General features: G+C 37.3%; 2 protein-coding genes and 1 non-coding gene across 4 annotated transcripts in view; all 3 read right to left on the reverse strand.

The window, feature by feature from the left end:
• Positions 1 to 4,776: 4,776 nt before the first annotated feature.
• TRNAT-UGU (transfer RNA threonine (anticodon UGU)) lies at positions 4,777 to 4,848 on the reverse strand. The gene has a single exon. It is a non-coding gene; the product is annotated as a tRNA-Thr (tRNA).
• Positions 4,849 to 8,641: 3,793 nt separating this feature from the next.
• On the reverse strand, positions 8,642 to 16,638 carry LOC135640309 (uncharacterized). 2 transcript variants are annotated; one of them, XM_065154621.1, is made up of 9 exons: positions 16,212 to 16,638; positions 15,970 to 16,119; positions 14,112 to 14,326; positions 13,886 to 13,956; positions 13,623 to 13,785; positions 10,648 to 10,759; positions 10,246 to 10,392; positions 10,039 to 10,127; positions 8,642 to 9,039 (listed from the first exon to the last, which is right to left on the reverse strand). In XM_065154621.1, the coding sequence occupies exons 1-9, from the start codon at positions 16,516 to 16,518 to the stop codon at positions 8,944 to 8,946; spliced, it is 1,350 nt and encodes a 449-aa protein (XP_065010693.1). In that variant the 5' UTR covers positions 16,519 to 16,638; the 3' UTR covers positions 8,642 to 8,943. The 2 variants fall into 2 exon arrangements, with proteins under 2 accessions (XP_065010693.1, XP_065010692.1); XM_065154620.1 differs by having other exon boundaries at positions 10,648 to 10,840; positions 16,212 to 16,635.
• Positions 16,639 to 17,335: 697 nt separating this feature from the next.
• The window catches only part of LOC103974045 (probable E3 ubiquitin-protein ligase ARI7), a 29,010-nt gene continuing 19,621 nt past the window's right edge, over positions 17,336 to 26,724 (reverse strand). Inside the window, exons 3-15 of the mRNA XM_009388780.3 lie at positions 26,334 to 26,436; positions 26,102 to 26,192; positions 24,217 to 24,389; positions 23,550 to 23,654; positions 23,365 to 23,453; positions 21,864 to 21,971; positions 21,668 to 21,758; positions 21,450 to 21,539; positions 21,142 to 21,189; positions 19,058 to 19,129; positions 18,859 to 18,958; positions 18,649 to 18,775; positions 17,336 to 17,917 (exon numbers count right to left, since the gene is read on the reverse strand). Coding sequence (XP_009387055.2) covers positions 17,746 to 17,917; positions 18,649 to 18,775; positions 18,859 to 18,958; positions 19,058 to 19,129; positions 21,142 to 21,189; positions 21,450 to 21,539; positions 21,668 to 21,758; positions 21,864 to 21,971; positions 23,365 to 23,453; positions 23,550 to 23,654; positions 24,217 to 24,389; positions 26,102 to 26,192; positions 26,334 to 26,436 — 1,369 coding nt within the window. The 3' untranslated portion in view covers positions 17,336 to 17,745. The remainder of the gene's footprint in view (positions 17,918 to 18,648; positions 18,776 to 18,858; positions 18,959 to 19,057; positions 19,130 to 21,141; positions 21,190 to 21,449; positions 21,540 to 21,667; positions 21,759 to 21,863; positions 21,972 to 23,364; positions 23,454 to 23,549; positions 23,655 to 24,216; positions 24,390 to 26,101; positions 26,193 to 26,333; positions 26,437 to 26,724) is intronic.

The raw sequence follows: 26,724 nt of genomic DNA on the forward strand, positions 1-26,724 counted from the left end.
AACGTTCTTCACGCCAGCAACCTAAAAGCCTACCATTCGGATCCGCAAGATACTTCCCGAAGTGTTCTAACTCGGCTACCTTCCATCACAGCCTCCTACGAGAAGCGAGTGGAAACCATTCTGGCGGATCGCAAGATAAAGCTACCCAACGGAGCGGAGCAGACAGAGTACTTGGTGAAGTGGCGAAAGCTTCCCCAAACTGAAGCTAGTTGGGAGCCTGAAGACGCCCTGCGACATGAAGAAGAAGTCATCAAAAACTACTAACAAGCGTCGATGAGGGCGTCGACAGTTTAAGTGGGGGAGAATGTCACGAATGGTCGTCGCGCACCCGTAACAACTCCGTTCAACGAACCGTTCGTCGCTTACACCTGCATGTACAGCTGCTTGACAGCATGTTTTCTCTTGGTTTTGGGTCATTTTGCTTGTAAATATGTAAGTTTGAACAAGCTGCAGCGTTGCAAAGCGACTGCTCGCCGAACCGAGCAAAACAGCCCCAAAATAGCCCAAAACAGCTCCGTTTTCGCGTGCCGCGGGAGGTGAGCGGAGAGCTGCCTCCGCTCACCAAAATGTCAGCCATCTCAGACCCCAGGAACCCCCCGGGTGGCACAGGGCTGGATGGGGCTTCGGTTATATACCGGGCGTTGAGATCTCTTTCGCAAGTTCGCACGTGACCTTTACGGGAACTTGTCTTTGCGCCCGGGACCAGGTGAGCGGCTGTTTGTGGGCTTACAACTGTTCGTTCATCCTTGAAAGCCTTGTTTTTCTCCCTCTCCCTCTTTTCTCTTGTGCACACAGGGTGTTCGTCGAATTGCTTGTAAAGCTTCCCTTTTCGTGAGACTTCGGGACTTGTCCATTGCTCGTTCTTTCGAACTAACTTCTTTCTCTTTTACAGGTCCTTCGGGACCTGCGAGAGGTTACAAAGTGGGCTGATCCTTGCAGAGCAAGATCGCAAGGGCGAAGCGCGACTTAGGCAACGCAAGATAAGTTCGCGTCTTTGCCACTAGGGTGACTCGCGACTTAGGCAACGCAAGCTAAGTTCGCGTCTTTGGCCGCAAGTGTGTCTCACGCCTTAGACAATTTCAACTAAGGCCGTGACAGTACGGTAAGACACTGCATTGGAGAGCATGTTTTAGACCATGTCACTCGAGAAGAACACTGGCCTTGTATAATGAGGTTAGCAACGTTTAGCCCTCTGAGTCATTACTTATTCCTCTAACGCAAAATCAATGAAGGAAAAAAGTAAATAGACGTTTGTAGTCATTCTCATCAAACTTCATCAACTTGATATTTCAGTAAGGATTTGTATTCAATATTGTGTATAGTTTAGACTGTGACCGATAGACAAATGCCCTTTTAACATTGACGTCCTTTCAACACTTGAAATATATTAAATTGTTCAGTGATGTTGATGGGAAAAGAACTTTAGTTTTCTGTAATAGCAGAACATAGAGAGAAGCATAGGGACATGCCCAACATCCCCACAATAGTCTTAACTGGTCGACAGCTCAAACATGCAGCAAGTAGATGAGAATCCAAGTGTCGGATCTACTTTCCCTTCCCTCATTTAACCTTCCTCGTCAATATGCGAACTGACATATTTTCTAATGTCCCCTCCGACACCATGAGCCTCCGCCATTGTTGCTCCTCTCACTCCCATTGATGATCTGGCCAAGTTACAGCATTCTTTTAAACCGTGTTGAGCTTTCAACCAAACCATCCTACAGCCACTATGCTTCAAGTCGCTTTAACTGTCAGTTGAGCACTCCATCAAGGGAGGGGTGAGTCCTCGCATCGTGTAAGGCTGGCTGCCCTCTTATACAACCAACCTGAGTGACTTACTTGGGTTTGAATCATGGAACCAGTCTCTTTACTTGCAGTATTAATTAAGATGGGGCTTCCTCAAATCCAGTTGCCGGACTTGAGCATTCCGTCCCCTCACGCATTGGCTGGCAACTTTTTGATCCAATCTTTTAGTATCTTCTAGAAGCAATCAATAATGGTGATATAATCTTTTAATTGGTTTGAATCATTTTTTGATAATATTCTTTCCCTGTAGTGCTTCAGGTAAAAGAAGGGGTGAGGGGAAGTTATAATATAATAATGACCACTTTTCTTTCTCAACAAGATATTTAAACTTTTTGATAATAGTAAAAACTTTGTATTTTTTTGTCTCATAAAATAAACCCAAGTTATACGTGTGTAATCAATCATCAATGAAATTATCTATTATCTGCATGAGAAAGAAGAGTCTTCTTGGGTTTGCAAATATATCTGCATGCACTAGTTATAAAATTTTTCTTGCTTTAGGGAATAATTAAATTGCCTTTGATGCTTTCCAAGTATATATATATATCCTTCACAAATGCCTTGCTTTTCTTCCCACTCCTTCCACCATAAAGATAAAGAAACTAAAGGCTATCAAAATTCAAGTGATTAAACCTCTTGTGCCACAACCATGAATCATTCATCACATTTGCTATCCTACCAATATCATTTATATATTTGAGATTGGAAAGCTCCTCCTATTCACTATTATTACATGTGTCAATATTTGTCTTCTATCTTTTTCTTTTTTTTTTAATCAAAGATAGTACATATATCACCTTCAGAATATAGAAAATACTCATTATCCATAAGTTGTCCAGCACTCAATAGGTTTTGAGCTATAAATAATACATTATGAAAATTTTTAACTCCTATTTTTTGTTTGAACATCAATTGTGCTCTTTCCTTTCATTTCTATAAGTGTACCATTGTTCATTCTAATTTTATATTGAAATGAGGTGTTATGTCAGGAAAAAAAAAAAAAATCTTCTTTTTACTCTCATGTGATTAGTACAAGCACTATCAACATACACCTTCTGTTCTTGAACACTTTAACATGCATTTTATAAGTTAACCTCATATTCTTTTTCTTATGAAAAGTTTTGTTTGTTGATTTGTGTTGAAATAGCAATCTTTGTGGTCGTGACAAAACTTGTTGCACTTGTAGTATTGTGTCCTGTCTTTGTGATAGTAATTCTTCTTCTCTTAGTTCTGTTGTATATTTCTCATCCTCTTTATGGTCTTTTGCTGAAATTTTTTTATCATAGTTTGTTATTCATGCTTTCTTAATGAACTTGTACCTCTTTCTTTTCGTCTTGATTGGCTTCCACCTCTTTCTTTGTGATTGGTTGTTTGATTTCTTTTCGCTATTCTCGGAAGCAATATTAAGTTCAGATTGAAATGCATTTTCCATATCCAATCAATACTTGTTCATATCCTTCCTTTCAAAGAACATATAAGTTGCTTAACACAACAATATAGAAAAATTCTTTTGTTCTTCAATAATCATCATAGTGGCTATCAAACGTTTTTGGGCTAATGATTATAATCTTCTCCAAAACTCTCTTGTCATTGATATCTTCACTATAAGTCTTTATTTGTTGATCAACTTCTCTCCTTTATTTTTAAGTTCTTTTTCTTCTCAGCGTTTGAAGTTTGCTTTCATATCTGCTTGAAATTCTTCTTACAAAAAATCTCATGCATCCTTTGCTTTTGTAGCCCTTATGATCCTCGGGATAATTGCATTTGAAATACTTTATTGAATATTTTTAGGATTTTTTTTTTTATCTAATCGTTTGATCTCCTATCATTCATTCATTATTCCTATAATATCATAATCATCATAACAATTCTTAACCAAAGCCTCATACATCGAGTGAAAGAAACAAAACAGAAATCATAATTTTCACTATTAAAAATTGAAATACTTACATGTCGTAGGGTTGAGATTTAAAAGTGGTAATGATTGATATTTGAAAATTACAACTCGTGGCTCCAAGAATGATCAAAAGAGGATTGACTCTCATATCAATCATATCATACATATCATGGAGATTATGATATTTACTCTCATATCATACATATCATGGAGATTATGATATTTGTATGACTGACTGATATTAGATTTAATCTCAAAGAGAAAGAAAAGAAGAAAAGAGATACATAATCATTCAATTCCTTCTCATTACAAACTAGAAAATTAGTCTAGAAAATTTCTTCACAATCCCAATATCAACAGCTTCGATCTTTCATGTGATCTTCTGGTTTCTGTCTAATTAATCTCGTTTTGCTTCTTCGATCGAAAGCTGTTGTTCGCTGCTGTCTCGTGAGCACTCCACAGAAAGTGGATTTGCATCCGCTGTGGGTCAGATCATAGGAAACCGATGCTTGAAATAAGTAGTAATCCTCATCGAATTATTGTCAACTTGGGACAGGTGGGATTAGAGATGATCCAACAACATCCATCAGATGTGTGATGCTCTTTCATTGTATGTCGATAGGAATGAAACATATGTGGAACATTGGTTCTCGTTGATCGATGGATGATGGCTGGCTCTTTCATGGATGATGATGGTATTACTTACAAGGAAGTTTGCCAACCAATATGAATCACATCGAAAGGTATATTACATTTTTAGTACGTCATGGAAGGTTAACGTTGCAGCGTCGGTGGCATTGGCATGAAACAGCATGGACTGGAATGGAATGGAATGGAATGGAATGGAATGGGTGCTCAATGTTACATACATGGAATGCAGTTGTTGAGTATGGATGCTGCAGCCACATGACATGCGTTCTTCTTAATCTTGGCTGTGAATATTTTAAATTAATGATTCAGACTAATTATTTCGTTAAACTAATTATTAAATTATTAAATTATTACAATATTAAATTATTAAAATATTAGTTTGTTTGAAAAATAATCCCGTAAAATAAGACAATTAATTGCCTTGCCCTCACGCAGGATCGAACTACGGACCTTCAGTTTACAAGACTGACGCTCTACCACTGAGCTATAAGGGCTATTGCGATATTCATGTTATTTCATCTTATAACTTATATATATATTAAAATTGTAAAATATAATTGGGCACATTTCTCAAAAAAAGAATTAAAAAAACCGGAGTTTTCACTTTTGTCAGTGACTTTTATTTTAATTGGTCACATAATACTCTCTTTTTATTTTATTGTGACTTTTATTTTCTAAAAGATGAGAGATTATGCATCATCACTCCCTCTAGTTCCATTGCCTTATGTTATATCAATCAATCAAGTCATCCTTATGACGAGAGAGGTGGAGAGCAAAGAAAAAAGGTAAGGTTAGGGAGCAAGTTGGCAATGATAGAGAAAGAGGCAAAGATGGCCAAACCATCATTAGAATTGAAGAAACGAAAAAGAACCTAAAAAATGGATCAAAGGGTACCAAATTGGCTATGGGTAGAATGGGTAAGGAGATGAGGCAAGCTTAGGATGGGATGACTATGCACAAGCACAGAAGAGAGCGAATAAGAAGATAGCGGAGGGGCGTGGTCACGGATGAGTTCTTGCAGGCCATAGACCGATAATTAGAGTTTCTTTTAGGGATTTACCCAATATAATCAAATACAAGTTTTTTTTTTCTTTATCATCTTCCTATAAATAATGCAAGCATACATACAAACGTTTAGATTACTACACAGTGCAACTACCATCATAACATTATGTTTCAGTGATGATCAATTGATCATCGATCTAAAAGGAGCTCGACAACATCCCAAACACGATCGGAAGTCCGATGCATATTCATCCTCATTTTGCATCTGTTAATGTTCTCAAACCCAACAAGATTCTTGTTTCAGATCTATTGGTGAACTGATGTACGTGAGTCAACATGGCCTGATCCACGGGTTGATGTCGGGAGCTCGCGATGGGGGGAGGGGGGGGGGGGGGGGGCTAGGCGTTGGGATTAATCTCGTCCGCATGTCAGGGTGTCGATGCTGTCTGAGTGGCGTGCTTCTTAGTTGGGATGCTGACATCATCTTCGGGGAGTATGTCTCTTGGTCGGGGCGGTTGGATATCCAAAGGCAGTCGCGCTCCTGCACACAAGGCCCTCGTCGGGTGGTTCCTGACTTTGGCCCCTCGACGACTAAGTTAGCGATTGTTCTTCTTCTCTCTTTTTATGCCTCCCATTAGCCAGATGCTAGTTAGGGGTTTTTATACTACTATACGAGGGTCGACCGTATGCAGGTTTAGCACGACGAACGATCCTCGAGAGGCGAGGTGGTACCTTCGTACGATCGTCGTCCCGGAATGCACGGAACGAGGCCATACAACATCACCCTGAGCTTTCTAGGACGGGATGTGCCGAGGAGCACCTTGGTACGGACCTTGTTTAGCGCGTGGAAGTACTCCTCGTGCTGACTTGGCGAGGGCATGGTGCGCGTCGATTGCAATGTGACTGAGACCCAAAATATGTCTCATCAGGATAGTTTATGAAATCTGAGTGCTAGTCATGTTGCATCCGTTAGCGTTCTCAAACCCAATAAGATTCTCTGTTTGGATCTATTATAAACTCATGAAATCCGTGTACTAATGATTAATGTTCTATAATAAGATTCTCTTTTTGGATCTATAATAAGATTCTCGTTTCGGATCTATAAGTAATTTTGCATCAGTTAATGTTCTTAAACATGATAAGATTCTCATTTCGGATCCATAATATAAACTCACGAAATTCAAGTGCTAATCATTTTACATCCGTTAATATTCTCAAACTCAGATAAGATTTTCATTTCAGATCTATAATAAACACATGGAATCTGAGTGCTAATCCCATCCGCGTCCGACCGCGACATCATCCCCGCAGCCGAGACAGGAAAACCCCACGTCAATATGTCACGTTGGATATTGAGCACGTGAAGGTTTAGGAACAATTTAGGTTCATTGAATCGAATCGAATCGAATCGAATCGGTGAGGCATCATATCAAATCATATCGAGCCTTGCAGCTTCAGCATTCTTTCCCATCCCATCCCATGAACCCGGTCACTGTGCATGGTGGATTCTGTCCCCATCCTCAGCATCATCCATCGAACGCGATCGCCACAGCCAGCAGTTCCAGTCCTACACGAACCCCCTCCCCTGAATTCGATGCACCACACAACTCTCCCTCCGCTTCATATATATGCGGTACGCCTATGAATCCTCCTTTTCCATCCATGAGTCGTAGTCTCATCTCCTTCTTCCTCTGTCTGTGGATGGTCATGGTTAGTCCAACACAGGAGGCGTGCCTGGTGATGGGGATCGCCGCCGTGGGGTTGGTTTACGTGGTGGTGATGGTCATCGAAGCAGTGGAGAGCAGCAGAACCGCGCAGCTGCTCCCAGACTACTGCTGCTTCCCCACGCAGCATCTCCTCGCCGTGGACGGCAACGGTGATGGTCTGCACGCAAAAGGCTTCGTGCTTGCAGGTTCAGATGGTGTCTATTTTTGTTAGTTCTTCCGTTCATGCAGCAGGTGCCGTAGAATGGACAGAAATGGACTCCCTCTGCCTGCTATCTATCTGGTGAGAGATTAGCTTCGGGATGAGAGGATTACTTAGTGCAGCAAAAAGTCCAATGACTATGAACGGATGGACTCCGACAAAACAAATATTATGTGTTTATTAGTTTATCTTGATTCTGTATGAAGTTATTCCAATATTATGCGTGTGTTAATGCAGTCTGAAGACTGACCTATGTGATGCAATTATGTGTCACTATTTTCCCCCCTATATTTCCTCAACCATCAAGGTAGAAATAGAGTGGCAATTGAGAGCAAAATTTTCGATGAAATTTCTTTTTGATGAAGCTTGTGAATAATTTGATGGTGCATTTGGCGAGCAGTGTTCTCTAGTAATAATTTGATAGCTCACTGGATGAGATGAGAAATTTGGGAGTAGTGAGATTAGCTCAGGTCAAGTTTCCCCCGTAGCAAACATGGCAAAATCATTCAATGGCAGGCATGCATGCAAATCTTAGACATCAGATTGTGAACTGAGATCTGCAATTATTTCCTCTTTTGTCCCAAACAACATCCTCTGGCTTCAGAATGCTAACATGATTTAGAATATTTCACATGAGACACTGTCAGAGCTGGATTGCAGCAAATGTGAGTCATGCATGAACCACTCCACTAAGATAGCCCTGAGAGCAAGTTGTTTAAGCCTAGGAATGGCACTTGATCACCATGCAAGTCACTTCAACTAGAAGCTAACCAAATGCAGGTGGAAGATCTTGCTCCATACCAAAATGTTACAAGATACAGTGAATGTATTGGTGCTTGGAATTCACTTCATCTGACACTCTTACGGATACATACTGAACATTAATCATTGGAGAAACGATTCAAACTTGATTCACATGAGCTGGTGTCATTACTACTCACATGGCACTGCACATATCCAGTGGCATCCTGATACCAGGAACATTTCTGATGATTCAGTAGATTAGTGCTCACAGTCAACCACCAACAAAATGGACCATATAGCATGATCATTTTCAGACGCTAACCCTTGTGATGTAAACAAATCTGAGCCGACTTTCTTTATTCTGTACAAATTGCGTGCATCATATCGTGGCTCAGGCCTGACTTTACTGGCCATGTTCACACCTCCCTTTGTAGAGCCTTCAGATGAGCAATCTTGGTTTCATTATTCCCTAATCTTCAGCAATAGACATACTGCCGTAGCTTGCAGAAAATTAAATGTCGAATCAAAGGCTTCGGTAAATACAGAGTTTAAAACCCATTCATCTTGGTCGAGCAGTCTTTGTCTTTGATATATACTCAAAACAATCCCCTCTTGTAATCAAAAGCAGATTCTTGATGGGAAATATGATCATGAAAGTTGTACAAAGTCCTACCAGAAACAACCATAATATACAGGTTTTTGAAACATCAGACATGAAACATGCTTCTGCTGATATCGTGACCCTTCATTTATTATTACAAGCAAGTTTTCAAGAATGAGCAGATTTAATTAAGTTGATAAATTGCACCTTATCAATTCAGCAAATAAGATTTTGGGAGTGCGTAAGCAGCTATCAGCAAAATCTGCCAGCCTTATTAGCTATGATAAAGGATTCATTGGCAGCTAATAAAATATCAGCAGAATCTGCCTTCCACACTGTATGGTGTATGATCTATTGTTATCGGGTTCCCTAGTATCATATCAGCAACCATTTCTGCAGTGCCCAATGCCTAAAAGAATAATGATGAAAACCCAGTACCAATCAGCATTTTCTTTCGACCATCGGGGTATAAACATTGATAAGGAAACCTAACTAACAAGTCAAATGCCATCTTTTAACAGTTGCGCCAAATAACATTAATGTAGCACAGACGGTAAACAGATAAAAAACTTGAAGCAAAGTAAACCATCATGACATAGAGGAAAAAAGATATGCCAAAATTCACCCCAAAATGTTGAAAAAGACCTGGGGTCCGACACAGAAAACAAAAGCTTCTACTATTCGGCTACACAGTTTCTGAAAGCAGACCGAGCTCATCAAAATTATTAATAAATAAAAGAAAATTCAGCATAAGCCACTTACCAATTTGAAATGTTCGCATAATGGGTCATAACACAATTATGACTGAAGTTAGGGAAGAAAATGAGACTGTTATAGGATCCCCTAGTTACTTTAATTACCAGTTACGAGATGCCTTAATTACTTTAACTCTCAATTGTTTGACAGTCATGAATCAGAAGCCAGCTTATAGATTTCAAAACATTCAAGTTCTTGAACACTAGCCACTGCAGAGGCATTTCTAACTCTGCACCTGGGGAAAGGCTTCTGGGATATATTTGGATTGCAATTTTTGCCAGATAATTTTATGAGCAAGCACAGGATACATGCCTTTCTATATCTACATTATGTAGAAGAACTGCTGCTTCCAAGCGGTTCTTCAAGACTACTGTTACAGCGAAGGTTCTAGTATTAAGACATGATGAACCCTTCTTTTCAATGTGTTCAATTAAGCGTCTTAAATTTCACACGGTAAGTTAACTCCTTTGGCAGTGATGACCATGTATTTCAGGGTCCCAAAACTGAATTGCAAAATGGACAGCAGAAAAATTCAAATAAACAAGATAATATGGATCATAGTATATTATCTTGTGAATAAAAAGGGTAAAAACACTTGTAAAATACTCCTTAACACAAAAATAAATGCCATATGTGGTTTGATGAAAATTACCAGGCAAAGACCACTTCCTTCGTGCCCAGCCGCAAGAAAAACATTTGGTAAACTAGGAACTGGCCCAATGACAGGCTTCCCATCAGGCACTGAAAGAAGTAATTTTTTGTTAATGCTTTTTAGCTACAAGTGCTCTTCGGGAAATAGGCCTTCGAGGCATTATGTCACAAGATGTTACACAAGACCAAGGAAGAAAATTGAACTTACTATAAGGGCGGTGTCCTATTCGTATCTTGTCTATTTTATTATCAAGAGACTTTAGAGCAGGAAAGAACTCCCCGGCCCGATCCCATATCCGTTTAACAATAGATTCATCCATTTCTCTACTGAATCCAACAAATTGGCGACTGCTCCCTGAAATGACCAAGAAAGGGAGTGTAAGCCAGTAATAATCAACATTGATATTGATGGGCAAGCTTAGCCAACTTTATGTGGATGAATACAGCAGTCAAATTCCATCAGCAAGTGCTTTTATAATCTCCATGGAGAAAAGCAACAACTTCAGGAGAATTAACAGAATGGGGCACAAACTCGAACATTAAGGAATCACATTAAAGTAAGATGCTTGCTGTTTAAGGGTTTAGAAGAAGTCAAAGTTGTGACAGCTACCTAGTAGAAGATTCCTCTTGACGTCTAAAGTGGCTGTCATTGATATGGATGACAAATTATCATCATCCTCAACTGCTCCTGGAGTAAAAGACCTGGCGGACGAGGTAAAAACCTGATGATCAATATATCCAACCTCCATCACACCATGGTTTAGTTGTAAGTCCTTGAAATTCTCCAATAAAAGAAGATGGCCCTAATTATGCAAAGGTAAACATTTAGCCACTAGATATCCAAAGAATTAGTTCTAGCAACTAATTAATTTAATCAGAAAAGATGAGGCAACATTATGTCCAACTAAATGAAGTTCATCAGTACCAATAAGAAAAATGTAGGTAAGACTCATCATGCATGTTTCATAAGAACTATCTAATGGACTAATTAAGAGTAGAGCAACAGCGATGAAACTGCAAAGCTACCAAGTCCGAAGCATGACAAGGTTGACAACCCCAACCTCTTGAGTCATAGGTTATGCTGTCTCACATATGTGTCCAATAAATCACTGCAGCAGAGAATTATTCAATTTAAGATTCCAAATACTGGTCAGACTTCTAATATTAGCCAGTATCTATTAGTCCCTGGTACATACCAACCGATATTTATGGCTCCAACCAAAAATTGGTAATGGACTATATAGCTCGGTACCAATTGGTATTTTCATTTTCATTGTTTTTTTTCAGTAATACCAGATGATGCAAGTCAGTATTCCATCCGGTGTAATGGTAACGTAACTGATTCAACAAGGTGTCAAAACCAGCATAGTACCAAGATTTTAAACATTGATTTAATCAGTATAAGTCTCAACCCAAGAGATAAGCTTACCTCTCTTAATATACAGAAATACAAATATGAGCAGTTTTTGGTAAGGTTCGCAATACCGTACCGTACCGATATTTCGACCTGGGCTCGGTATCGGTACAGTACGGTATACCGAGCGGTACACCCATGTGTGTCGAGTACTGTAGCACTGCTACAGTGCTACAGTGCACTCGGACCGATAACAGGCGGTCCGCGTACCGACAACCTATCTGATCGGTACGTACCGCCCGTACCGGGCGGTACAGTTCGGTACGGCAGACCCTGGTTTTTGGTGACTTCTGTTCACCTTCGAGTGATTCAATTGAGTGTCAATGAAGATGTTTGGTCATTGGAATAATTCTATCTAACTCAACCGCTTACTTGTGAATCTGTCTGGTCTTGATTTGAGCACATGTGAATATACATAAGTATTTGAATCCAAGTGCATATTGGAATGTTCTTTGGTGTATTGCTTGAGCACATACTACATGTATAGAAGTATTTGAATCGGAGTGCATTTTAATGTTCTTTTGGTGTATTGCTTGAGCACATACTACATGTATAGAAGTATTTGAATCAGAGTGCATTTTAATGTTCTTTTGGTGTATTGCTCATCTCAACCATTTTTGTAGATAACGTGGGCATCCATTTGTACCTCCTACAATGGCCATTTACCAATTACTTGGGTAATAAGTGGGTACTTGAATCAAGTTTTATGGAGATTTCAAAAATGATATGGTATCTACAAACAGACTTTTAGCTATAGGAGTGAAAAATGGTTTAGTTAAAACGAAACTACTTTCACCAAATTAATGAATAATAATAAGCTCCAAAAACCCAAAATCATATGGCGTGTACATCAGCATCTAATGCATGTCTGGATGGGCCTTTCCTAATGTCTAATTTAACATGATGTCAAGATAATCCTAGGTCAGGTTGACTCTAACATTTGCACAAACGACCACAGAAGCTAAAATTTCAATACCTTTTACATGAAATTTTGATTGAAAAATAAAAATAAGTAACGAAAATATGAAGCAAATAAAAAGTTTTTTTTCTTCAGGATAACCTCACTCTAATTAAATATAAGAAACCAAAAAAAGGGAAGAAAAAAAATTAACTGTTAGATTTGATATATAATCGAGTGAAACCTTAAATGCGTAATTGCAGAAACGATCACGTTCTTCATAAACAATTGAACACTGAATTTCTTTTTCTTTTATTTTTCACTAATTCACTCCATATATAGATATTACACTATAAAACATGTGCACTAAAGGCCGTGAAATTCAGAATCCACTTCTTGACTTCATGCACAACACTTTATCTCCCAAGGTGCCTCCTTGGAGACAATATTGGGCTTCTTGTTGTTATTGCTGAGTTAAACTACAAATGTTAAATTGATCATGAAAAAGATTCCTATTTTATTGAGCTTTGAGGAAAAATGGATGAGAGGAAGAAGGTTTAGAAGGGGGAGCTCTTTGCAATTCTTCTAATAATGACTTTGTTAATTGAAAAAAGGAAAGCTGGACGAAGACCGATGTTTCAACAAACCCAACTGAAAGCAAGGGCAAGCACAAGCTTTGGCATGTAATTTTGCTTAGGCCTCACTGAATACTCACCAAATTTCCCAATCAAAACTTATAACCACTGTATGTATTGTACAATTTTCATGTGTATAAGAACAAAATAATAAATGATAAATGGGTTGTGATGGAAGTTTACTTCACATAGCTAGGTTGAGGATTAACAGCTTATAAGTTGTTTGATGCTCATTACACTATCCCTATATTGCATGATATCAAATGAATTGTTCTTTGATACACTAGTAAGAACAGATTGGAGCCAAATTTACTTAAGGTCCATCATTGTGAAGGGCTGTAGGCCGTATCCAAGACTACTTTATGCATCTCATGTATTATATTGGTTACTACCAAAAAAGATTCCACAAATACCCGAATGATGATAGTTATGCAGATGTTCATGGCACATATAAGTGAGGGCAACATATGCAAATGAACAAGAACTGAGGCTACTTCAAATTGCATCATAAATAAACTAATATTACCATTATGTGTTAACTCAGTTTTGGTATTGTGAGTTTGTGACCACATTGTATTGTAGAAAAGGGGGAGAATAAATAATGCACTAGAACAAACACTTCGTAACTCCAATATTACCTTTCTAGGCTTGACAGGTATATTTGGCAAAAGATTTGGTTGCACAATGAGGCTTTGCATTAAGGGCCCAGACCAGGCACCTGCAGCAATCACAACAGCTCTTTTAGCACACAAGTTGTTCTTGGATGTTTGAACACCTTCAACCGTTTGTGTGCATGAAGACCTGCAAGGTTTTAGGATTAAGAAAAGTATACCAGCTCTTGTACAAAGGAATTAGATTGTAGAACAATAGTATCTGATCCTTATAAAAGGAAAATGTCCACCTCAGCAAAGAAAGAGCAGGGTCATTATAGAACTCAGCATATCTGCCTTGTGAATTGAACTGCTTATTACCCTAGAAAATAATGCAAAACATCAACAACTAAGGATGAATGACATATTGGTAAAAAAAAGAGCATGAATGACATAGATCATTATCCGATAAAGCACATATGGGATAAAAGTTAGCAACTGAAGATGCATGACTAAATGATAAGAAATAAAAGTAACCTCTTCAATGAATGCAACAGTCTGAGAGGCATCCAACTGGCAGTCATCTGGTACAAGAGCAGCTCCTCCTTCCTTTCCAATTTCCAATGCTGGTTCCTCCAAATGCAAAGAAGATGCAGGCAAGTATTCTGCTTGCAACCCTGCCTGATTTAGGAGCTTGACCCTTTCTTCCAACATGTATGACTCCTCCAAAGTTCTACCAACTAACAAACTTCCTAAAAATCGACACATGGAAAATATTTACATGTTTCTTATATGAGTTTCTGATTATCAGTTCATTCTAATTACAAAAAATAAAAAAGATGATTATCAACACTACAGTCTGCAACCGAATGTCTGACGAAAATTGAAGTCAAAAGAATGAAATTTAGGTTTTCTTATATGATGCTCAATTGCATAAAGAACTCAGGACAGTAATGTCCAGAAAATATGAGTTTAGAACTTACAACCAAGCAAAGAACAGGAAAATAAAACCAGATATTCCCTCCTGTGATTCATTAGACAGCCAATTTTAACAGCTCTATGCCCATTCTGATATTTTGATGACATATGTATGCTTTTCAATCATCTTAATGGCGGATTCCAGTGTGAAAACATGACAAAGGATGTTAGTGTCAATAAATAAATGCTAGATGGTCAGTGGTGTTTTCCCTGTTGGTCTTTTTCTTTCCTTTAGTCATCTTGGTGACGACACATTTTAGATTAGAGCAGGTTCATCAATGTAAAGACAGTTGATGTGTTCTTTTAATTCTAAACATTGTACCTCAACAGAATGATTTTAGCTCAGCTATCAGCACTATCATAAGTTGGAACCTAGACAATTATCTTGATTATTAACGAGGAAGCCTCCAAAATATTGTTATAGTTGAAGGTTCTGATGTTCCATATAGAGATGCATCGTCCGTCTACTATGATCAATTCCATGTCATTTCACAAAAAGTGTAGAGCCCCACCAAGGCCATCCTACCCATCCACCATCCATCTCCACACACATTGATACACTACAGATGTATGCGTACAGCGGTAAACAGACAAACATAATTATGTACACCTGAGTTACTCTGATGTATATATTTATTTTGTAAAATATAGTTTTGTGCCAATGCATGTTTATGAAGCTAGTGGAGTCACATTTAGTGTTGCAAGAAAATGTACCCACTCGAGCCAATGTATCATCTATCATCATGACTAAACACTTCCTCTCATTGTCTACTTCAATAGCAAGAAGCAACTCTAGCCCCTCACTAATCAATATTGGAAAATTTGCCTACATAATCGGCTTCCATTTATAAAAATGATCCAAATTTTCATTTTTTTCCAAAAAAGAAGAAACCATATTACTTTAAAAGTCTCTTACAAAAAACTCCAGTTTTTTCAGAGTACAAAATAGATCATAGTTTTGGAGGCCAGTACTGTCTCCAGATAGCAGAATTTCTAGAAGATCTAATCTGATTAGCTAACCAATGGACACTATCATTCCCCTCCCACTATACATGAGTGAATTTATAATCAATGAACCGAGTAATACTCCTATAATAATTCAAAACATTCAATGGAGGAGTTTCCACGTTCAAAATCTTAATCATGAGCTCAGCATCAGATTCAATTATTAGCTTTGAGATCCCCAGATTAATAGCATGCTCAATTCCAGCATCAAAATTTCATTTTTAATTATCTGTGTAACAATCCATGTAAACTTGCAGATTTGAAACTCAGGTAAAGCAAGAATTATACTTTGAATGTTATCAGTATAACGGCTCACCAACACCTACATTTTTTCACCCTAACACAAATAACCATTATCCAAAGATTGCATCACAAAAATCAGCACAAGATACAAAATTTAAGAGCCAGATACCTGTCTTCTTCCAGCCCAGTACTTCTGCGGGGTCCTTACCCTGGTCTCGTATACTCTCTGCCAACTCCTCCCACAACTGCTTGCTTCTCGCAGCCAGCTCCCAAGTCTCACTACCCGGGGTCTTGTGCGCCATCCAAATGTACCCCTGCCCTGACGCCACCACAAACAAACAAATCAAGCACATTTGCCATCCATGAATACATCGACATAAGTATCGCCCAAAAAAAGTACAGCATACTCACCGGCTCCGGTGGCACCGGAACAGGGGACGGCGGCATCGACCACGGCGACAGAGAGGTCGGAGGAGAGCAGGAGCTGGCGTGCGACGGCCAGCCCGATGATCCCGGCGCCGACGACAACAACGTCGTGCTCGGACCTTGGATTCGCGACGGCGGCGACGGGTCGGTGCCGCCCGGCTCTGAGGCGGGGGCGATTTCGCCACTGATCGAAGGGGACGCGGGACACTGTGAAGGATCCGCGGGGGGAGGAGGAGGAGAGGGTTCGGATGTTCAAGTTAGGGTTCGGGAACGGGCGGGCGACGGATTCCATACTGGCCTCGATCCTGTTTCGTGAGGGAATCGCGACGGAGGGAAGTGGGCTGACCGAAGTTTATAGAATCGGCAGAAGGGTGAGGATCCGCTGCAATGCCGCTTTTAGTTCGACGCCTTTGGTGTTGACATCTCCACGGTTCAGCGATCATCGTTGGATCCGAACAATGATCGGAGGGAGAGGATCCCCTCCTGAAGGAGCAACCACGAGTTGCAACACCTGGGGACGACGACGGGGTTTGATGATGATGATGATCTGTCTTGTCACTTAAGAGCACATCTATATATGGCCTCCGTATACTTGGTGACAGAAGCGGATAGAAATCAAAGCATTGACTGACCAAACAATCCACTAATCTGATTGGTTTTATTATGTCCAAGAGATTGGAGGAACCGCTGATAAACTTTACGGGGCGATTTTTCGAAAAAAGTCCTTTTTCTTTTGAGATTTATCGAAAGATGACTCACATTTTCACATTTTCCTAATGTCGTCGAATCTATTCTTGATAAGAACACCCAGTCACATGCCACCCCGAACTTTTTTTTTTTTTTTTTTTTTTTCTATTTTTAGTAATATTGATATTTTAAGAAAAAACAATTTTCAATAAGGTCTATAATTTTAACTTATTTTATATATCTTAAATTTTTTTTAATTAAACATGCAATCTGACCCAATGATAAAAAAATAAAGGTTGTTTTGGATCGACCAATGATCCAGTATTACAAGCTTGGAAGATTTAACCCAAACAAATAATGCAAGTAGTAAAATTTTCCCCACAGGGGGAATCTGCATCACCATACAAAATAATACACAAATCTAAAAACCCACAGAGTAATTGCTGAAACCATATTTAACATTAGATTGTACTACAAAATAAAAAGTAAAACTGTGTATCTAAACACTCAAGAATGTATATACAGATATATACAGAAATCACCTGATAACTAAGATGTCTCTACTGTTCATACGCAACTTATTTCTCTCCCTACTCCCCAATACTTCATGCTTTGGGACCTCAGGTTGAATATATAGCCTTTTCGGTTCCACATCATGTACAATTTTCCACATTACAACAGGGGCTGTTTATTGTGCACACAAAAGACGGTGATGCACAAAAAGATCCGAAGAATTTGTTTTATTTTTAGTATGTGATCAAAGAACTGGCATCATGACGAGTGCAAAGCAGGGCCAGAAAGATATGATAGTGATGTAATGAGGGATCCATGTCTAGCTGGGATCATCTGCTTCAGTTGCTTTGCTACTTTTCATTTTCCCAGGCATGTTGCCAGGACTGCTGGAACAACAACTTTTGCTGCTGGTCTGAGGGTCGGAACAATCTACATCCATCAGCCCTCTTTCTAGCGCTTGAACAAGGTTCTCAAAGTAGTTATGAGTCACACTGTTTGGTGCACAAACACAAAATGAAGGTATACAGTTCAAGTTTGCTGCTTACTGAGTAACAGAATAAAAAAGAAACCAGTTACAGATGCAGTTTTATTAAAAGCAACAATATATTAGTAGAAAAGCTTTGAAATGCCATGCTTCGATTTCATGACATTTATAGCTTAAAATCAGGAATTAGATTGACTGGCAAACACATCAATATTTCTTACTGTTTCTCTCTGAATGTCAGTTAAAATCAAACTTGAGGATCTTTCTACCCATGTTACAGACAAACAGAAATTTACATTTGGCATTCTATTACTAATGAAGACAATTTAACTCGAAAGTATCTACTATTTGCATTCTATCACGTAAGGCGAACAACTAAAAACTGTATAGATTATTGAGCCATAAACCTGAGTTAAGACAATTCACATGTTGCACATTGGGCATCAAATAAAATTACTATCTAAGAACAAATGCATGCAGAAGAAACCTTTAAAAGCAAGCATGACGAATGATGATAAGAGCAAATGCCAGACGATAAGGGCCTTAAAAATAAATACAGGAGCTTAGTCATAAAAGAAAGAGCTTCTTGCAATATTTTGACAAAGAATCATACGAAGCTAAACAAGGTAACTTGTTTTTTTTTTAAATTAACCTAAAAAGAAACCAAGAAACCATTAGGTCAAAGCATAAGATTCAAACAATCATAGATTGGCTACAATACAAGGTGAACATACATACCTAGTTAGTCTTGTTAGTTTCACACGGAAATTATCAAATCCTTTCATAGGGGTATCTGCATCAAGAAATTCTTGGAGTTCCTTCTCTGCACACTGATGAAGTCGTTCTAAGCCAAATTCAGCCTCACCTGCACAAGACTACCATCATGGTAACTCTATGTGAAAGAATAAGCTTATCAGTTGATGCAATTAAAAAGAGAAGTTTATAAACCTTGAAGATACTCAAAAAATTGCCTCTTAGTATCGTCATGCTCGGGCAGGTAATACCCATATGCATATGTCCATTTCAGCACTCGCCTGCACTCCACTATCTACAAAATGGAGTGAAAAAAAAAAAGTCCCAAGATAACAGAACAGAATTACAAGGAACTCAAAGTATCAAAAGGATAATTCCATATCTTTTATCTTACCTGTAACCAGGCATCAATTATGAACTTGAGCTGGGCCTCTGACTGGCCTTGTCTAAGACTCAGTTTCTCAAGCTGTGCATACCAAAAATCACAAGCATTTACAATTGGAGAACTAAGAAAAGTTAAATTATAAACTAACAAGACCAATAAATCGGAATTACTATATTACAGCCAGTATTCACATTTGAAGGAAAACCAGTGATCATAGAGTTCACTGTTATATTATCGGCCATGAACTAAAGGAAGTTCAATTCTGATGTCACTCTTTCATATAAGATTTTCCATTAACAATCATATAATCTGTGCTCTTTAAAAAAATTGATGTGTTAGTAGATCATATCATCTTGTGTACTACAATGAGCAATGAAGAACCTATTTCTTGAGTGCATGCTAACATGTGAAATTTTTTTTATTTTCATATTGCACCCCATTGTTAGATACTTTGGCTATGATTTCATAGCACTAGTTTATCTGCAGCAGCACATATTTCTTCACCTTAAGGAAACAATGATGAGGTAGAATTTCAGGGATCCGCTTGACCAAAAGAAAAGTTAACATCAATAATGAACACAGTTTTTTATGGATTTCTTTTGAAGCCAGATGGAAACCAAAGCTTAATGACATCAATTGTGCCTCTACCCATGATTCAAGATTTGTATTGTGCCACCAGGCTTACATTTTTGAAACTTAACATTCTGACAAAAGAATGGTACACCTACAAGGCTACAACAGTATCACATCAGCATAGATATGAAACACGATTATCAGGCCCTGTATCTGTATTCCTCTTGTTCATGTCTTTGTTCTTTCCAGAAAAGGACAAGAAAAATTGCATTGTTGGCCACAAAATGGCATCTTCAGACTTCAATTACTAAAGAAGAAACTCATTGTTTCTGCACAAAGAACTAATTCACTGTTCTTTATTCCCCTTTGCTCATTCACTATCAACTGCTAAACTTTGTAGATTAAATGTATACTGGGTAATGAATATCTATAATGCTTCGATGAGATTAACCTTTCTAGATTGTGGCTTATAGGCATTACCAAGACATAAGACTGACGATGATAAATAATCTCCAATTTGTTTCAGAAGAGTATTCTATTAAATTTCATGTGTCAGATTTGGCAAGAAGAAAAGAATATACACAGATATATGATGATATATTATTACTTCTATGTCCTGTAGAATGGAAAACAATGAAACATAATATATATATATATATATATATATATATATATCTTTTCAAGAAACTGTTGAGGCAGTTGGCCAACTCAACATATATATCTAATAGATGGCAAGGATATTTTGAGGTGCATATATAACCCAACTGATAAAATTGCTTCACTGCAAAACAACACAGTAAAAATCTAAATCGTAAGATTTAGAAAGGTTAGGTTTCATATGTATGTTTTCTAGAAAGACTTACATCTGAAAAACATATGTAAGATTTTCTAGAAATTGGTCTAGACCCTTGAGATCACAACAATGAGTAAAGTAGTGTACAGTTCAACAGAAACCAGTTCTAGGACAACACAAAAATGAATTTCTGGAAAAAAAAAATTTCCTAAAGATGGATGGACAATTTTGATTTCATCCTGATTAAAAGCTTTTTTTCAAACACAATCTCCATAAATCCTAAATCAGATAACTAATTTGAAATTTTGGCATCTTAGATTATAGCATAACACAACTATAAGCTTAATCCTAGTATGTCCTAAACCACAAATACTCCTTTAAGGATAAAAATGATGTCCAAAAGAAAGTACAAAGCACAAAAATATGATAGACATGTAGTGAGTAATAAATCATGAAGACATGCTTATTATTATATAATTTTTGTGGAACTGTAAGTGATCTTGACATGCACTACTGGTAATGAAGGATGAGGAATAGTTCCACAGTTTTAAAATCCTTTTAAGAAATACGCACAAAGATGTATCAGCTTTTGCATTTACATGGCCATTCTACAAAAGATGTTATTTCCTAAACAATTACTGATCTTATATCCACAATTATGTTCTCAATGAAGGTAAATCATTTTTTGCACCGGGAAATGAGAAACCAATGGTGCAATGACGCTTACCTTGTTAGTTTGCATAATGTGAAGATCTTCAAGTGCCTTCTTTCTTGACTGCAGATAAAATATAATATGCAATCAGAAAGAAAGAAATTTATAGAACAATAAGGAACCAGGACTAAATAACTTAGATACAGGTTAGTGTAGAGAGGTGCTATGGGAGGGAGAGAGTGAGATGTTGATTCAATGAAAAAGAGTCCAACATTGTTGCTATGTTCACTGGTCACAACCTCTATATACCCACTCATTGAATAGTATAATCATACACACATTCATATGAAGAAACAAGAATAATGGTCACAAATTAAACATACTGATTCATTGGTCACCCAGCGTTCATAATAATGAGTGTATCTCTCAAGAGAAAGTTTCGCCCTCTTTCTCCTCTTTTCAGATTCATCATACTGAAGTCAGATTGGATGTGAAAATGTTAGTCAAGGATTCTCCAAACAGGCTTACACAATAAATGTTGAGTTGCATATACAAACAACAATTATGAAACAAAATTAGATGATAATAATAGATAACCGACCATCCCATCACGCCTTGCTGTTTCATAGCCATTACAAGAATAGAAACCACCAGTAATAGCCCCATGCTCTGACCATGCACCAAGGCATAACCTAAGAGCGCAATATGATGCACATCAGACTGGATCATTGAAAGATAATAATGTTGGAGCAAGAGCAAAATCAAAGTAGTCAAGATGCTGGAGGAAAAAGTTCTACCAGCAAAATTCAAATTTACAAGGGGCTCTACATGTCATATGCATACAACCCTGGTTTTTCTCAATTGGCCTCTTGCACTTTGGACAGGGCTTGGAATTAACCAGTATCCTGAAAAAAGAAACCCACATCATAATGTATCGACATGGGGTACAGTGTCACGAAGTGAAATTTCATCAAGATCAGGATATCAAATAATATAGAATATTAAAAACTGCTAAAAAAAGGTATTTGCTAGACATAAGCGATAATGAGATACAATGGACCTTAAACATTTTGGACAGCAAAAGATTGTTTACTGAATTATTAAACATAAATAATATCAAAATATACAGAAGAATTCTTTGAGGGGAAAACATGGTTTTTTCTACTAACTTTACCACAACAATAAAAATAGAATGAGAACCAGATGAACTAACTGAAGCAATTTTGTCATGTAAAGTAGAACACCAGTCATGCATTGAGTATATCCTTTTTTATAAAGAAGCAAAAGAAAATTGAATCTTACCACTCTAACCTAAATAAACAATAGTTATATGTAAATAAGCCATTATACACAACCCACTAAAATCCTGTACAAAAAAATTTGTAAACCATATATGTTATATATCTTGAAGACTCATCTCTTCCTGGACACATTTCCCATACACCAGAAGAAACAAAGGATGATATTTGCTAAATGTTTACAGATTTTTTATGTTGTAATTGACATGAATCCATTAAGCAATACCAATTAAGTTGCATATACTGACAATCTCTGCTTGTTCTTGATGAAATAATTACAACTGTTTTTTTCTCTTACAATCAAAGCCTTCCTGCCAATCTAAAGTTTTAAACATTACCGGGTTGGGCATAGAATATAACACACATGACTTCTGATGATGTAGTCCTCACTCATGTTTCAGATCCCTCTGGTAACAGTTTCTTCTCAGGTATGCATAAAAGAGTGTCAGACCCATAATAAAATCATATAAAATAGACATGACATATTAAAACAAAACTAATTTATCAAGATACTAATCCATAAATCTAATCATCCAAAGACATTCTTGAAAGAAAAAAGAAACAAAGTTGGTAGTAGTTCCAGCTAATCAGGATTTGATTTCAATGTCAAAATCAAACAAAGATAACAAAACTTTCACATGTTTGTGTGTCTAAAAAAATATTATGACACAATCATATCTTAAAGATGCAGAATTCAAGTACAGCATTTCCTTCCAAAAAAAATATAATTCAACAAGGAAAATAAGACTCAAATTTGATACAAAATGATAGACAATATATATTTGGCTGTTTTGCAAGAAAGAAGGCAACTTTGCAATAGTTTTGAAATTTTGATCAGCTCTAGATATTTGTAAATATGCCAATATATGCTAAAACATGTATTTACATAAATGGACAAAAGCAAAGAAAGACAAATACACCAATGAATTTAGCAGGATCTTAAACGTAGTGGATTGTGTAAAACAAGGGACCAAAACATTAGCAACTTTCAACAACCTACCAATTTGTATTCTCCGACTCTGCATTGTTTTTTATAATCCACTTGGCCACCGTACCACAGTCCACTGGACGGTGAACTTCCTCAATGCACTGCATACCATACAGAGGTCTCAGATAATGGTGAAAGAAAAGAAACATAATAAAAGTAATAGACGAACAACAGATACATCCTTGGGAGATACTCACATTCCAACAAAAGCTATGGGAACAATAGCAACAAACATCGTAGCTAATACTGTTGATATCAAAGTCCACCGCAAACTCACATCCAGGAGAAGGGCACCACTTTATCTATAAACAATAATAAAACGAGGAGGAAGATCCAATTATTAAAGATGGCAAAACCTTGTATCCTTCCAACAAAATCAGTATGCATGGATGAGGAAGATGTCAAAGATCAATTACAAAAACTGCTACATCTACAAATCTCATGTGCTTCCAGGAAAATAAATAAACATGGATCATGAACATTCCAAAATGCATACTATCTGCCAATAGATATAAACTAGTTTGCTGTATCACAAATGAAATCTTTCTTCCTAGAAACTTGATATATCTCAAGGAAGAAAGTTAACATGAATATGGAACGATGGGACTATGGAGTCAGTAACTGTTTTTCCATTTACTTTCCATGAAAAATATCTAAGAAATTAAAATGACCCTACAGCACAAACCAAACCAATCATGTTGCATCTGACACTTGTGAAATACAAAAAAGAAACTACAGTTTTAGCTTTCTCAAGAAGAATGCCTAGGAATTCAGGATGTAATTGCCAATAGCAATTTTTTGCATCAACGTTGCTATCAAGGATTCTTATACTAGTCATAAACAATTCAAGGAATATAGATGCACCTTTTTACTGTCCTCAACATATGAACGAAGAAGATGACGTGCATACTTTTCTTTCTCTTCAAATCCAGCAAGTCTATCAATCATGTCCCAGTCAACAGCAGCATTGCAAGATGGGTCAGGACAACGCAGCATCAAGCATCCAGGGCCCTCATTTATTGATGTGGAAATGTAACCTAGGGACAAATACTACAGGATCAGACTTCTAAGAATGGTTGTTTAATTAAGCAACCAGTAGAAGAATGATTTGACCAAGTACATTCATCTAGATGTTGAGAGCCAGGAAGGGCTACTGGGTCCAAATAAAGAGGATGAATATCACGGGAAAAAGAAACTGCAATAAAATTAAAATATTGTCTGCTTGTGATGCAGTAACAAAGATATGCTTTAACAAAGGACCAAAACTTAGATGCCATTTTAGAATTGCCTAGTGACCAGTAAATTAACTAATGAAGTATCCAGATGAACATAAAAGTTCACCTAAATGCCACAAAACACTTAATATACTAACATTATATAATATAAGTACATCCCTTCCCGTGTTGTGTCCTTAGTCAGTTTAATCTTCAAATTAGAGATCAAATGTTAACTTAACAAAGTTATCTCTAATATGTTTCAATTCTGCCTCACTAGAGCCTGACACATTCTCATATCTTCAGTTACTCTTCTCACCTCTTTTATCTTAAATTCTTTATAAGACTTCTAAAACTTTGCACCCTGTTCAGATGATTTAGATTAAACAGGAAAGGCATATTGTTGATTTTCTTACACCAAAATATATGCAACTAAAATCAGTACCTAAGTCAACTTTAGAAACTTCAAAATACATATTGGATTATAAATTTGTTAACACAAATATATATGATATCACAAGTCATGTATGCTATACATAAAGGAGGTCATTATTTGATTACTTGCCCATTGATAAGTTTTCGATGTAAATATACTATAAGACTCGAGGAAACTGAGCTAACTATTTCTCCTATTATTAAATGCAAAATTCTTGTAGTATCAAATAGAAAGAAAATATCCTGCAATGTATGTTCAGCATAAGCTGTATGGATCTGGCAGTTGAAGCACTTGCATTATAGAGCAGTGACTCGAAATAAGGTAAGAGAAAATAAAAACATGTCACTGCTAACCCATTGAGAAAACTGATCCACTGTCTTGGTAAGTATGAACTACTAGCCCAAAATGATTGGTCCTATGTTAATTGCAGTACACCATCAGGTGTCATAAACTAACTCCCCTCTCACCCAAAACGTGGGACTGAACTGGGGTGTCACAATCTCCCTTGAGGCCTGACTTTCTAGTCAAGACCTAAAGATAGACTAGAAATATCTAGTAGAATGCCCAACCCAATGATGACTTCACTGTCATGTTGCTCTAGTTCCATCCACAAATATATATATTTTTCTACTTAAGCCACTCAGCTTGCATAGTACTAGGGCAGCTCTAAAACAATTTATCACAACCCATCCTGATGAGAGAACCGATCCATTAACTTGATAGCCTGGACTACTAGTCTAAAATATTTAAGTTTATAGTAGTAGACCATTCCAAGCTTATAAACCAACTTAGTGTTCCTAATTTTCCTCTCACGACAGATGTTGAACCAAAGCAGGGTGCCAAAAAATAAATCAAAGCATTAAAAACCCCAATTTGGAGCTGAATTTATAACAATAGTGTTTACTACTTACTAGTGACTTGAGCAATTAATGATGGTAGTTCTAGGAACATTTTGCAAACCAACTAGCATATGTGAGATCAAATAATACAAAAAGAGCAAATCATGAACAGAATAAATTAAAATAACAGAATTTTGTGGACAAAAAAAAAATCCAAGATGACAGCTAACTGAAATTGAACCATTTGTAGATGAACCAACCTTTCCAGCATGCATTGCAGAAATAATGCCCACAAGAAGCTGCACTCATCTTAGAACGATCATAGCTTTCAAAGCATATACCACAATTTAGCTGCCACAAAACAATAGCATTAGCATACTGAATTTTACAAAAGAAAAAGTGGGAAAAGGTTGATCCTATTGCTACGCAGATAATGATTATGCATTCCGTGTATGGAACCTTAAGAACATCAAAAGTAAAAAAGATGCATACTTTTCTACTATTTGAAGTATTGACAGGATTGTGCAACAAGCCAACGACCTTGCATACATTTTCTTCATTTGCAAACCACTCATCCTGCACCTTACTGACATTCCTGCATAATCAATAAAAGAAGCATGAAAGAAATTCAAAACTGAAACAAAAAAATCCAATCATTCACATATGTTGCAAGTATATAGACAAATGGTCTGATGCTTCAACAACAAATAGAGATTTTAAATCAGGAAAACTGATATAACTCTGCAACAGTTGGCAGAGATCCAATTTTGGCTATCAACTTATCAAATCAATAGCCATATATCACTTGCCAAATTGGAAGGGTTTAACATATCCCCATATTGATGTATGCAAAATATTCTGCAGCTTGAACAGATAACTGACG

The sequence above is a fragment of the Musa acuminata genome, chromosome BXJ3-6, assembly GCF_036884655.1.
Source record: "Musa acuminata AAA Group cultivar baxijiao chromosome BXJ3-6, Cavendish_Baxijiao_AAA, whole genome shotgun sequence".
NCBI classification, from domain to species: Eukaryota; Viridiplantae; Streptophyta; class Magnoliopsida; order Zingiberales; family Musaceae; genus Musa; species Musa acuminata.